The sequence below is a fragment of the Asterias amurensis genome, chromosome 5 (genome assembly GCF_032118995.1).
Source record: "Asterias amurensis chromosome 5, ASM3211899v1".
NCBI classification, from domain to species: domain Eukaryota; kingdom Metazoa; phylum Echinodermata; class Asteroidea; order Forcipulatida; family Asteriidae; genus Asterias; species Asterias amurensis.
The window spans coordinates 2,397,179-2,411,582 of record NC_092652.1 but is presented as its reverse complement, the minus strand read 5'-3'; the positions used below and the strand labels follow the sequence as shown (position 1 = coordinate 2,411,582).

At 39.3% G+C, this 14,404-nt stretch overlaps 1 protein-coding gene across 1 annotated transcript in view; it reads left to right on the top strand.

Annotated features, from left to right (window-relative positions):
* Positions 1–14,218, top strand: part of LOC139937835 (ankyrin repeat domain-containing protein 34C-like) — a 40,365-nt gene extending 26,147 nt beyond the window's left edge. The window contains exon 3 of the mRNA XM_071933159.1: positions 8,545–14,218. Within this exon, the coding sequence (XP_071789260.1) occupies positions 9,488–11,347 (1,860 nt within the window). The 5' untranslated portion in view covers positions 8,545–9,487 and the 3' untranslated portion in view covers positions 11,348–14,218. The remainder of the gene's footprint in view (positions 1–8,544) is intronic.
* The last annotated feature ends 186 nt before the right edge of the window (positions 14,219–14,404 follow it).

Below are 14,404 nucleotides of genomic sequence, written 5' to 3'. Positions count from 1 at the left end.
GTCAGTACGTCACCCACGTAAAGTACAACCACACAGATATCCATGACATTAAAGATGCTATGTCAGATTTTTTTGCCCCAAACATTAAAAACTAGATTTTTTTAGTGAATGGTATTTCAAAGAAGTTTAACTTTTACTTTTAATGGTCAGGAACCATGACAAAAATTTAAAACGTTTCTTATAAAACACATAAGAATTGGTCATGTGATACTATTGTCGGGATCCCGACAAAAACTAATTTTGAGCACTTTATTTTACTGCTACTAATACTTGGCGAACTTTTTCGAGCAATGGCTCAAATGAAAGCTTGAAACTTTCTCGACCCCAATCAAAATACCTATTGAATTTTAAATCAAAATTTTAGGGTCAAATCGGCAAAAAATCTGACATACCATCTTTAGGCGCTGGATACGTTTAGTAACTGTCGGAGACCAGTATTCTCACTTGGTGTATCCCAACATAAAACAGTACAAACCTGTGATAATTTTGACCCAAAAATAAAGCAAGAGAATAATGAAAGAAAAACACCCTTGTTGCACAAATTAATGATTGTGTGTGCGTACAGATGTCCTAAAAACAATGGACACGTTTGGTAATTGTCAAAGACCCGTATTCTCACTGAGTGTACCCCCAACATATTTTTACAAATCTCTGAAAATTTGGACTCAATTGGTTATCGAAGTTGCCCTAAATGAATAACAGATAAACACCCTCCTTGTATAAATTTATGTGCTTTCAGATGTCTAATAAATGGGTTTCAGGCCTAAGGTCTTTTAACATTTGAGTGGGTCATTATACATCTTTCTCAAAAAAAGCTACGTTACTTCAGAGGGAGCCGTTTCTCACAATGTTTTATACTATCAACAGCTCTCCAATGCTCGTTACCAGTTTTTATGCTAACAATTATATTAAGTAAATAACAAAGGTGTCCGGTTCCTTTAACTCAGGTAACGTTTGTATTCCAAACGAATCAACGAAACATTTTTGTTGTGCGTAATGACGTCAGGTAGTGCGTGCTGCTCAATGTCGATTAGTGTAATTTGCATTCTATTTTGCAGAGGGGATTTCATTACCACTGTGTAAATATCTCTGAGGAACTGGGGTAATTAATGGTTCATATGCCTTATCTTGGTTCATAGACAGTCAATACAGTAAGTTGAAATGCTAACATTTTACCAGATAAGGGCGTTTAGAATGGAGATATTTTTTCAACCTTTTGACAATTCGTCGAATATTCCTTCCTGCGGGACACTAACCTACATGCTCAACTGTCGGGAATCGAACCACGCCCGATCGCAATTTAGAGCAAGCTCCCATCTTGAAATACAAAACCTTCACTTTATAACGCACTCTGCTTCATTACGATCCTAGCAGACGTTATACCGTGAAAATGGCGGGAACCATTATGTACATTATCTACAAGCTAAATAATGTCCAATCGAACCACGCCCGGTCGCAATTATGATCAAGCTTCTATCTTGTAGTACAAAACCTTCACTTTATAATACACTCTGCTTTATTACGATCGTAGCAGACGATAATGGTAGAAAACTTATATTTCCATTGTGTGTACATGCTCAGTTGTCGGGAATCGAACCACGCCCGATCGCAATTATGATCTTGTAATACAAAACCTTCACTTTATAATGCACTCTGCTTCATTACGATCCTAGCAGACGATATACCGTGAAAATGGAGGGAAACTGATATGCCCATTGTCCAATTTGTGGCGGGAAATAAACCGTCCAGTTCAATGTCTTCCTTTCATCCGTCAGGAGACATCTACAGAATTGAACTCTATATTTAGCTACAAGGTATCCATAAAATCCACCGGGACTGTAGACCGTAAATGGGAGATACTGGTAATGGTAAGATGATCACATAGAGCTAGGTGTGAGTGTTCCGTTGAAAGATTCAATGAGATTCTTCGAATAAAAAATATTTAAAAAAAGAACTAGAAATTTGAGATGGTTTGTGTCGTTATAATATGAATAGGACTAAGTGTTGTGGATGCACTCAATGACTTCTGCCACTAACAGGGAGATCATAGTTTTTGAAAGAGAATCCGCGTCTTGATATTAAAAGAATATTGTTGATGATCTAGATGAAACTAATACGGGTAGGGAAAACAACAAATTGTCCTTTGACCTTTGTCATGCTATATAGAAAGGTTTGCGGTAACACCATGTAATGACTATCTCTATCTCTAATGAGTTGGGGTGGTTCTAAAAAGAACCGTTGGTTTCAACTCGACGTTTCGATCAGTATGCTCTGATCGTCTTCTGGAGAAAAGTCATGCTGATAACATATTTTGTCACGTTCCCCGACTGCTTCAGTAATGGTGAATACGAATTGTCGGTATGGCAAACTAGGTACCAGACTCTTTTGCCCGCCAAGCTTCGATATCATATAGTAGTTGTTTTAATTTGAGATAAGGATGTAGGAACATGGCATGTCATGTTCCGATACCATGCAACTGCAAAGTTATTTATTTTGTTTTGCATAAAATTAAAAATTGTATAAAATACAAATGGTATAAGCAAAGTTTTTGGCTCACAAATGAATTGTAAGTTTTGGATGAAAACGGGTTAAATTTGTCCGAAGTATTATTATTTTGGGTTCTGTTTAGATGTTCAATCTAAGAGCTCTGTCAATGTACAGTTTAAACCAGTTCAAATCTTCTAGACAAAAATATACTTCCATCTAAATAAGCATGGTATGGGCAGTTGTTTTATTTAAGTGACCGAAATTTCAAAAACAAAATGCAGGATTATTGGTTCTTTAATAAAAAATATAAAAAACTACCACAATCTCCTGCGTGAAGAACAAACAGTTGGCCATAAACACATCGGTCACGTGTTGACCCTCCTTCAAAACAAAACCTTAAAAGGTCACAAATTTGTTCTAAATTTCAGAGACGCGAAACTCCTAAAAAGATTAGAGTCCCATTTTATATAAATTCTCTGATTTCCACTCCATAGCTTCTGATCCTATAATTGAGTTGGATTTGGATAATCAGCGACTCGTGTAATTGGATTATATGAACGTACACATACATCCCAACTCATCCATTGCTAGAAGATGTAATTGAGAAACATGTAAACGTCTCGCTCTAAATCAATTTACTTATCACATTAGCGGGCAGGTCGTATTAGATGGGAGGAGAAAAGCTGATGCTTTACTTTAAAATAAAAAAAGGGTACATCGTCGGCATAAAATTAAAGATACTGATAATATAGACCTTTATCATGATGCAGCCATCCTGAAGGTTGTCCATTAGTATCAATGTAACCAAACCGAGGCTGGAAGAACAAAATAGCATGGTTCCTATTTACCAAATGATAATTATATGGAAAGGTTTGCTGTAACACTCTCTAATGAGTTGGGGTGGTTCTGGAAAGAACCATTAGTTTCAACTCGACGTTTCGATCAGTATGCTCGGATCGTCTTCCTTGAGAAAACTGGACACTGATGCGGCATGCTACTTAAGTACTGTGGAGGCGGAAACGTCCACATGTAAATTATAATTACATACATCTTGGGATTCTGGTCATGGCCCAAAACTTGATAAACAAAAGCTATCAAAACCCTTTTTAAATGAAGACTTTTTACAAAATGCACTACAGCACAACTACTTTCATAACTTACACGAAGAAACAAAGACATGACTAATAAGCTTGGCTTATAATACAGTCTTCGTTAAAGGCACTGGGCACTATTGGTAATTACTCAAAATAATTATTGGCATACAATCTTACTTGGTAACGAGTAATGGGGATAGCATAAAACAGTTTGAGAAACGGCTCCCTCCAAAGTGATGTAGTTTTCGAGAAAGAAGTAATTTTCCACGAGTTTGATTTCGATACCTCGGATGTAGAATTTGAGGTCTCGAAATCAAGAATCTGAAAGCACACAACCTCGTGTGACAAGGCTGTTTTTCTTTCATAGTTATCTCGCAACCTCGACGACCAATTGAGCTCAAATTTTCACATATTTGTTATTTGATGCATGCGTTGAGATACACCAAGTGAGAAGACTGGTCTTTGACAATTACCAACAGTGCCCAGTGTCTTTAATGAGAAACGCGAGCTTGTCATAAAGCTATGCCGGTCATTAGGGTCAATTATAATCACGTATTGGATGACTTGAAGAGACTCAACTGCCGGGATCAATTATCAAGTTTCCTGTACGTCTGCCCGTGCTGTAGACAAACAATCGTTTTAATTTATAGTTGATTTGTTTTTTACTTAGGTCTGCTCTCCGTCTCGGTTTTGCAGTCGGTCAGATTATTGGCTCAAAGTCGACATTTTTATAGTCACTCATGGACACTATACTAGTACTCAAAATAACTGTTAGCATAGCAACTTATTTGGTTCCGGTTTCGCACGCAATTATGTCCTCTATGCAATACTATCCGGAGGACAATAGTCCTCCGGCCGGTTTTACATATACAATCGTGTCTGCCCGGACGCTGCTGCATATGCAGTTGTGTCCGCCCCCGTGCAAAACCGTCCTTGCAGTAAATTAACCGCCCTTGGTCGACGGAACACGATCAACATTTTTTTTTACAAGCTAAGTGCATGTCATATGACATGGGAAATGCTCGGCCGTTGGATATTCGCTGCAATCATAAAATACGTGAGTATTCATGCTGCATATTATACGTAGGTTCAGTGCATGTACGCTCGCTTACGCGCGCACATACATGTCCACCGGACGGTTTTTGCATAGCCCCGGACACGATTGCATAAGCAAAAGTGTCCGGAGCGGACAGTATTGCATGGCGGACACAATTGCATCTGACACCGGGTTATGGAGAGCTGTCGATAGTATAAACCATTGTGAGAAACGGCTCCCTCTGAAGTAACGTAGATTTTTAGAAAGAGGTAATTTTTCAACCAGATAATAAAATACTCTTGGCTGTAGCCTTTTATTAGGCATCTGAAAGCAAACAAATTTGTGCAAAAATCCCCCCCCCCCCCTCATGATCTTGACTTGTGAGATGTAAACAAAAATGCAGTGTAAAGTGAGTGTTACATTTTATGAGCCTTAAAATGTGATAATTCCACTGTGTTTAAAATTTTCCTAACATTTCACGGAGGCAATCACGTAAGATTATCGTTTACAAAATAGTAACAAACGTCATAAAGACCACTGAGAAACGAGCTCGTTTAAAAAACTGATCTTACTGTTTTATTCGGCCAGTATAATAGTGCTTCCTAAAAAATGTGCGCCCCCTTGTGCCCCCTAAAATGTAACCCCATAATTTTGGCGCTGCTTTCATCTTCGTTTTTATTTCCCAAGCGTACGCTGGAAATTTGAGACCGTTTATGAGTAGGCACATCGAGCACCAAATGAGACTGTGTCGTGAAAGCTCTCCCGTACGGAAGAAGTGTCCTTAAAAAAAAACCTCAATAACATAAACAATTTAGAAATCTGGAAACTGGTCACAATGTTCCTCATGATGCTCTTCGTCTTCAGAGAGTAATTGTTAATCATAGTTCCCGGTGAAGGGTGACAAGTACAAGTGTCTTTTCAAGATTTTTAATTTCCGTTGCTAAGCAGAAATGATGGGAGCGGTGTTGGACGACGGCTGTTGCATGATGGATAGATGGAATTCTGAAAAGCGCTGCTGTTTAACTCTGATATTTTGTTACTGGAGTCTTTGTTATAATACGATTATTTATAGCCCTTAAAGTCAAATCTATAATTTGTCTGAGGTTTTCGGGGGTAGTTTTTCGGCGTCGTTTATTGACTATTTGTTATTTAGGCCTACTGATGTTTGCCGACAACTTCATTTCAAGAGTCGAGACAATAGGCCTAACGATGCTTTAGATTATTCAATCTCGATAAAAGGGCAAGTTTAAATTTTGACAAACCTAATATCATCGTTTTTGAAGATCCCTGCCTTTTCTTATCAACATCCAATGTATTCATTTCTTCTCGATCTTCACTGAAACTAAAATCCAAACTTAAACAGTACGAGTATACAAATACCGCCGCATGAAACAGACGTCTGCTCTACACGTAATCGTCATTTTTTATTGGCGCGATTTAGAGGTTCCAAGGCTCCATGGATGTTCTTATACTATTCAATAACAAGTTGTCGTCTGTTCCCAGCATTTGCGGGCAGGTGTGTTGATTCAGCTCATTGGAAATGCCTCTTGGGTAAACCCAGGAGGCAGATTTGAATTACATAAATTATTTGATTCCTTGTCATTTGTTTAGGCTCTGAGACAATTTGAATAATCATCGTTAGCTTATAAGAAATAGTTGTAGGCCTATATTGCGCGTCATTGGATGTTGTTGTTGTATGTCCTTGGGCTGGGATGTAGAACAAAGATCAAGCCAGACCACTCAGTGTTTTTACCATACGTACGCATCTCTATGGAACTCTTTGCATGGTACTTGTTTCCCTCCATCCTACAATCTAAAATGTTGTTTAAAGGCAGTGGACACTACAGTGCAGTGGTAATTACTCAAAATAATTACTAGCTTAAAACCTTTTTTGGTAACGAGTAATGGGGAGCTGTTGTTAATATAAAACACTATGAGAAATGGCTCCCTCTGAAGTAACATTTCGAGGAAGAAGTAATTTACTACGAATTTGATTTCGAGACCTCAGATTTAGAATTTGAGGTCTCGAAATCAAGCATCTGAAAGCACACGACTTCCGTGTGACAAGGGTGTTTTTTTTTCATTATTATCTCGAAACTTTGACGACCAATTGAGCTCAAATTTTCACAGGTTTGTTATTTTTTGCATATGTTGAAATACTGAAGTGACAAGACTGTTCTTTGACAATTACCAATAGTGTCCATTGTCTTTAAGAGGAATATCAATTCCTATACTTTCGGTTCCCTTGAGTTATTTGCATCTGAAATGTTTTCTCATTGTTACCCTTACAAGAGTGTTTTTAGCCTTGTTTGGGGCAAACTTGCATTTAAGAAAACCTTGTGCATAGCATGGAGGCGTAAGTTACCGTTCGAACATGAGTTGATGTATAGAGTCACTGTGGTTGTCGAAAAAAATATAAACACTGCCTGAAGCCCTGTATATCGTGTAAATGCGATAAAATACTATTTTTGACGTCACCGCTCCTATTCTGCTGCGAATATTTCCAAGGAGTTAAAGGCAGCTCAAACTTTGCGAATGTGTGCGTCAAAATTAGCATTGCACTTTGCATTCGGAGGAAGTATGAAATGTGCTTTAGTTGTTGATTCGTGATAATGACGGAGTCTGGGCTATACGTAAAGGCCTGTATTCTCAAACAAACACCCAAGTTTGACTGTTTTTTTTCCAGTTCTCCCAGTAAACGATGATGCACGATTAAGTGCCATATATTGGACGTAAAACATAACACAAATTGTAGGATTGGGTATGGTGTTTTTTCCAATTCAATGCTGATCAATTAATGTGGAAAATTACCAAGAAAGATACACCAAACGTCACATGTGAAGTTTCAGCTGAATATACAGTGTCCTCTTTTCGAGAAAACAGATAAACAAACTTGTAACTGTCTGTTCACCCGAAGATATAAACCATCCACGTGGACCCAATTTCATAAAGCCTGTAAGCACAAAAATGTGCTTAGCATGAAATTTCTTCCTTTATAAAGCAGGATTACCAACCAACTTTCCATTTGTTGCATATTGCTTGATACTGGTATTCAGCTGTTGTTTGCTAATCCTGAAAATCACTTGAAATTTTGTTTGGTAATCCTGTTTTTATTAAAGGAAGAAATGTCATGCTAAGCAAATTTGTTGTGCTTACAGGCTTTATGAGATTGGCCCCTTGTGACAGAGCGGGTACAAAACCGCATCGTTTGCAAACTCGTAAATCTCTGAAACGATTCGTACATAAAAACAATCTCAGTTTCAAATGTTTTTCACACATTTCTAATCAACGGAGACCTTTCAGACGATTTTGCAGGATGCTTTACTGAGTATCATCTTTATCAGCTTTCTGGTATAAGTTGCACAATTTCGGGTGGTCATTACCAAACGATGCCACTACCAATCTACCTCTATTGTTGAAGAGATAGTAAGAATATGTTGCCCAGCACTGATCAACTTACCATTTTTAACTATGTTTACTTTTTAATCTGCATGCATTCCAAGAAACATGCACAGTTATTTGTATTACCTTATCATCACTTTATTTGTCCAGTCCAGAATCATTCACAAACAAATTGTTATCAGTGATTGATGACATGACTTTATTAAACACCGACTAGATGGATTTCAGATTACAACAATTACGCTTTGTCTGACAACCATCAAAACTGTCTAGTATAATCTGACATGTTTGTTTTTTATTTGGCGAGGTTTTGCTTTTTTTGCTCGCATTCAAATAGCATTTCAATAATAGTATCATCTCCCAAGGCCCCGGAAAACACTGACGCACTTGCAGACTTCGTTGTCGAAACCTTCGAAAAAGACTCTCTGCTATTGGGTCAAAACGTCAGGCCACTAACTATTTGTTTGCACACAAAAAAACATGAATGCAATTTAATTTTCACATCTCTTTTCTTTTTCACCGCAGATAATCTAACACTGACTTTGGCAAGGTTGTTCCAGTGTCGTGACGTAAGGACTGTTCCACACAATGTGCACATAAAGAACCTACAAGCAAGGTGTACACGAACGTTGATGGCGTCATCAGATATCAGGAAACGCTTACCAAGGGCACAACGCTTAAACAGCGCCACTCCAGTCGCGCGTGTGTGCGGTTTGATGGGGGTGATTCGAGAACACCGTCAAATCAAACAGACACCAGTTATCTGTCGCTGGTAAACACGATTATGGATTGGATAGCAGGCGGTAGCATCATGGTACACGTGACTCTTATCGTCTCAACTTTATGAGCCTGCATTACACGCAAGGCCATATCGGGGACGCCAAAACACATACAGTTAAATACTTTACTATAGAGTGATGGCAAAAAGTGCCAAGCACGCTGTAAACAACGTGTTCTTCAATAGACAGTGTATTGACGTCACACCTGCGTCCGAACACCGACTGGAATATAGTCCCAGCGAGACACTCGTTAAAATATCTTTCGGATTTGATAATAATTAAATTCATCGCGGAGAGTCTGATTGTTTAATGAGATATCAACCTTGTTGTGCAGTTGGATTAATGGCTCAAAATGAACAAATTCTGCATGAGTAATGTCTGAATAATGTACAAAAAAGCCAACATTGAAAAGGTCACTTTCTCTAGACTGTAGGAGAATTGCTTTAAGAAATAGTCACGTTTTATCTCCTCGCTTCCTCCGTAATCAACAAAACCTTTGGTGTTTTTGCGAAGTCTTCGCCTGGACTCTAGCCTCGATGGGTCGCTGGTAGGTTTTCCTTTACGCTGTGGGGATAAGGACTGCGACCGAAATACGTGATTTTTAAACACCGAGGAATCAGGTGGTCAGTGGATTCAATCTTGGTTCATCTCACGGGACGGATTTGTAATTTTCTCCCGGAGCCTGACCGATGCTGATTGCTCCTATGAAGGACTTCCCCGCGGTAATTCCCGCGGTGGCCACCGTGAATATGATGACCTCCAAACCAGAACGAGTTCTAGGGGAGTCAGCGCTGATTCAGACGGATGGCAATGCCCTTCTCAAGGCGGCATGGCTGGGTAGGCTTCGCCTCATGCGTCTACTCATCGAAGGAGGCACCGATGTGAATAAGACGAACGATGAGGGCAGGACAGCCCTCATGGTGGCTTGCAGTAGCACATATAAAGACACTCAGAGCACCACCAAGAGTAAAATTGTTAAGTTCCTCTTGGAGAATAAGTGTGACCCCAACGTCCAGGATAGACACGGGCGAACGGCTTTGATGTACGCTTGCCTGGATCACGCTGGTACCGAAGTGGTGTCGGTATTTCTTAAACACAATTCTGATGTAAGGATAGTTGATAAGAAAGGCTCCTCGGCCCTGGTGTACGCCATTAACGCAGGAGACCCAGACGTCTTGAGGTTGCTGGTGGACGCTTGCAAAGCACAGGGTAAAGAGGTGATAATTATCACCACAAATAAAGAGATTGGGTCACGAGAGCCAGTGACGAGACAGTATCTAGATGTTCCACCAACTCTTCCACAGAGTCCACCGTATGGTGTGTGCGTCACGCCCTCTGAAATCAGCCTGAAGCACGAGTCTCAAGCTCTCAAAGTGACCCCATCGCTAACTTTGAAACCACCTGAAGATCAGGTTCAAAATCAAGACTCTTTTAAGAAACAATCCAAGGAGCTCTCAGCTGTTGTTGCCCACCACCATCTTGAACGCTCTGCGTCATTCGAAGGATCAAGTACTGAGAATGATTTTTCATTACACCGGACACAACCACCACCACGAAGCATCCCATCTCCTAATGAGGTTTCTGAAAGTAAGCTTGCCTCTGCTGTTTACCAGCGTCGGCTAGGCCGAAGAGGGAGCTGTGCATCCTTGACGGATGAGGGCTCTCAATCACCCAGACATAGAGGCAATACATCACCATCACAAACATCCATCAAGAGCCTTAGTGATCTACAGTTACAGATCATAAGTACTCCTGATCGAACACCAAGTCCTCCACAACAGCCGCCGAGAAGACCCCTGCAACGCCGGCAGAGCGCCGAGGCTTTCAACACCGCCACCCTGCAGGGATTGTTACCCCCTTCCCAGCCGGTTAGACAGAAACTTACCGTGACCAACTCAAATCCCATTGAAGGGTTATTAGAAATAAACACACCACGCCCGAATGTGATACCCATGTCTACTATTCTGTCAAGCAGAAGGTGTTCACTTCCAGGCATGCCTCCTCCTCTCCGCAAATGCCACACCGTCCACTCTATCAATGTATCTGACCTCTTAGAGAACAAACCTTCGCTTCCAGCGACAAGCTGCCCAAACAATTTACAGAGTAGTCACGGTGACCTGATGGAGGAGACCGCAGAGTACGACGATGAGGAGGAGGACACCGAGGGACAAACTCTCAAACAGGCTGTCTCCAAGGGCGTTCTGGACGGTGGTCCAGGAGGCCTGATTGCCATGCATCGACGCCAGAGGTGCAGGGAGCGGAGAGGGTCTGCCCCGTTTATCCTGGAGGACGAGCTAGCTCAAACCAGGCCAGGAAGGCTGCCTCCTCTGAAGGTCAGTCCCAGCGTACCACTTCCTGGTATCGGTCGCTTGAAAGAGCCAGTGGTCAGATCAGGACCTTCCAGTCCTAGCAGGATGGAGAGGGTGGACAGAAGACATTCCATGCAGCCAGAGGACTTGCGGAGTCTGACGTCATTTGCAGCCAGGAGCAGAGGGAGTTTTCGCAATAAACATAACAGCCACAGCACTGAGTCGACAGACAGCATCTGATTGTCGGTCAGGTTGCTTGCTGTCGACACATTGCCGCTATGTTGTCACAATGCCGTAAAATATAATATATTAGCGTGAATATTATGGTAAAGTTTGTCAAATAACAATAATTTTAATTTGAAGAGAAAATGCTGTCATTCGACAGAGAGTAGGCAAATGTTCAGTACTACCTCCTAATTTCCTTCTCATTTTATTTGTTTGTTATTTAGCTTTTCCTTATATTTTTATTTATTTATTTACTTATTGATTGATTGATTTATTTATTTATTTTAATTTGTATTTATTTTATTTGGGGGTGGGGGCTTAGGGAGAAAACTTCTATTATGTACAGTTTTAAAATAGTTTATATGGCAGCGGTCTGACCGACATTACAAAAACTGTACCTTATCTTGATTCAAAGATGTAAAGGTTTTTTTTTCTTGGGTTAATTTATCTTTACTTTCTTCACCATTGATATACTATAAGTGATGATCGAGATACCTTATTTTTGTATCTACGTAACATCAATCACAATTTGAGGATTTTACAATAATATTATATTAAGACATTTAAATATACAGATGAAACACGTTATTGGCTTTTGTGTAATACGTACTTTAGTGTCAGGTTTTTATGTCACCAATTTATTATGATAAGTTTGGTATCGCTTTTGTTGTTTCGTTTTTTGTTTTGTTTTTAATAACATCGGTATTGATACTGTTGGTTTGCCTAAAAGGTGTGATACAGTGATTGATATTGAAAGAAAAGGGGGAAGATTTGAAATGTTGACCGATAACTTTAAAGGCAGTGGACACTTTTGGTAATAACTCAAAATAATCATTAGCACAAAACCTTACTTAGTAACGAGTAATGGGGAGAGGTTGATGGTATAAAACATTGTGAGAATCGGCTCCCTCTAAAGTGACATAGTTTTCAAGAAAGAAGTAATTTTCCACGAATTTGATTTCGAGACCTCAGGTTTAGAACTTGAGGTCTCGAAATAAACCATCTAACTGCACACAACTTCGTGTGACAATGTGTTTTCTTCTTTCATTATTATCTCGCAACTTTGATGACCGATTGAGCTCAAATTTTCACAGGTTTGTTATTTTATGCATATGTTGAGATACACCAACTGTGTATAGGCTAGTCTTTGACAATTAATACCAATAGTGTCCACTGCCTTTAAGAGCGCAAACCAAAACAGAAAGGTAGTTTTCTCGATGACAGTTCATGATCGCCTAATCAATTTCTTATGTTCAGAGTTGGCATGTTTTTTGTGTGTTCTTTGGTTTTGTAAAAGCTTATAATGTATAAAGTAAAACGATTTTGCATGCCTACTCAAATTAAGATACCCATTTTCAACCATTAAATTAAAGGCAGTGGACACTATTGGTAATTACTCACAATATTTATTAGCATAAAACCTTAATTGGTAACAAGTAATGGGGAGCTGTTGATAGTATAAAGCATTGTAAGAAACGGCTCCCTCTGAAGTGGAGTAGTCAATTCGAGAAAGAAGTAATTAATGTTTGAGGTCTCGAAATCAAGCATATAAAAGCACACACCTACGTGTGACAAGGACGTTTTTTTCTTTCATTCATATCTCGCAACTTCGACGACCGATTATTAGCTCATATTTTCACAGGTTTGTTATTTTATGCATATTTTGTTGAGATACACAAAGTGAGAATACTGGTCTTTGACAATTACCAATAGTGTCCAGTGTCTTTAACAAAGGTGGAAATGCCCTAATGAGGGTTTTTTACACACAGCGGACACCCAGGGAATGCACTGTTTGGTGTTGGGTGTAGACAGACAAATTTACCCAAAGTGTCTTAGTATTGTGTCCACCATAATCTCAAAATCGCGTATAATTATGTAGCTAAACCTTGTACTGATCTTTAAAAACATTGGACACTATTGGTAATTAATAAAGACCAGTCTTCTCACTTGGTGTATCTGAACATATGCATAACATAACAAACCTGTGAAATTTGAGCTCAACTGTTGTCGAAGTTGCGAGATAACTATGAAACTGTACAAAATAACATTGTGACACGAAGTTGTGTGCTTTCAGATGCTTGATTTCGAGACCTCAAAATCTAATTCTGAGGTCTCGAAATCAAATTCGTGGAAAATTACTTCTTTCTAGAAAACTACGTCACTTCAGAGGGAGCCGTTTCTCACAATTTGTAATACTATCAACAGTTCTCCACTTGGCCTACTCGTTTAAGTGCGGTTTTATGCTAATTATTATTTTGAGTAAATTACCAATAGTTTCCAGTGACTTTAAAGATCTATTTTTGTAATGGAAACATCTGGCGTAAATTGTTTTTTGCTGAAGCACTACACTTTTAACAAAACGGACTTGAGATGTGCAATAACTATTCATGTTTCCAAATTTACTGCTATATAATCTAAATATTATCGTAAACCATAATTATATGCTTCGTGTATTGAGCATTTTATAAAAATGATGGAGCTTGTCTTTTTGACGGGCGCCTACGCAAGACACTCAAGTTTCAATCGCATAGTTTAAGAACAGAACTTCACCGAGTTTACCAGGATATTGAACTTTTGTTCGACTGTTTTTTAGCGAGGAAGTATTGGCGACACTCGCAGAATGTTGTTGCGGGACAATTTGCAAGATGCGCCTAGTGTACCGGTCTTTAAGAATGGCCACCATTTTGTTGTCCAGACTCGTTTTCAGTATCCAACAAAGAAAACGGAATCTGATCCTGCGATTTCGCAGCTGAGGCAATAATGGGATACCACGCTGTTTTTTCCTCCAAACTTGTATGCCGATTCAAAATTTGACAGCGATCGGAAAACAAAAAGGCGGAACTTTCGATTAATCCTATATCTATTGCTGTGATGTATATGATAATAAACACATATTTATTGTAACTGTAAGTTATGAAATAAAATACAAAATGTATTGGTCGAAGGTTTGTTTGAATGATCTTCACATCAAGGGACATAAGCAAACTCCCTCAAGGGGATATAAACACCAAGCTGGCAACAGCCAATCTCTCTCATACAAACATTGGTTTAACGTCTATGATTATGAATCAC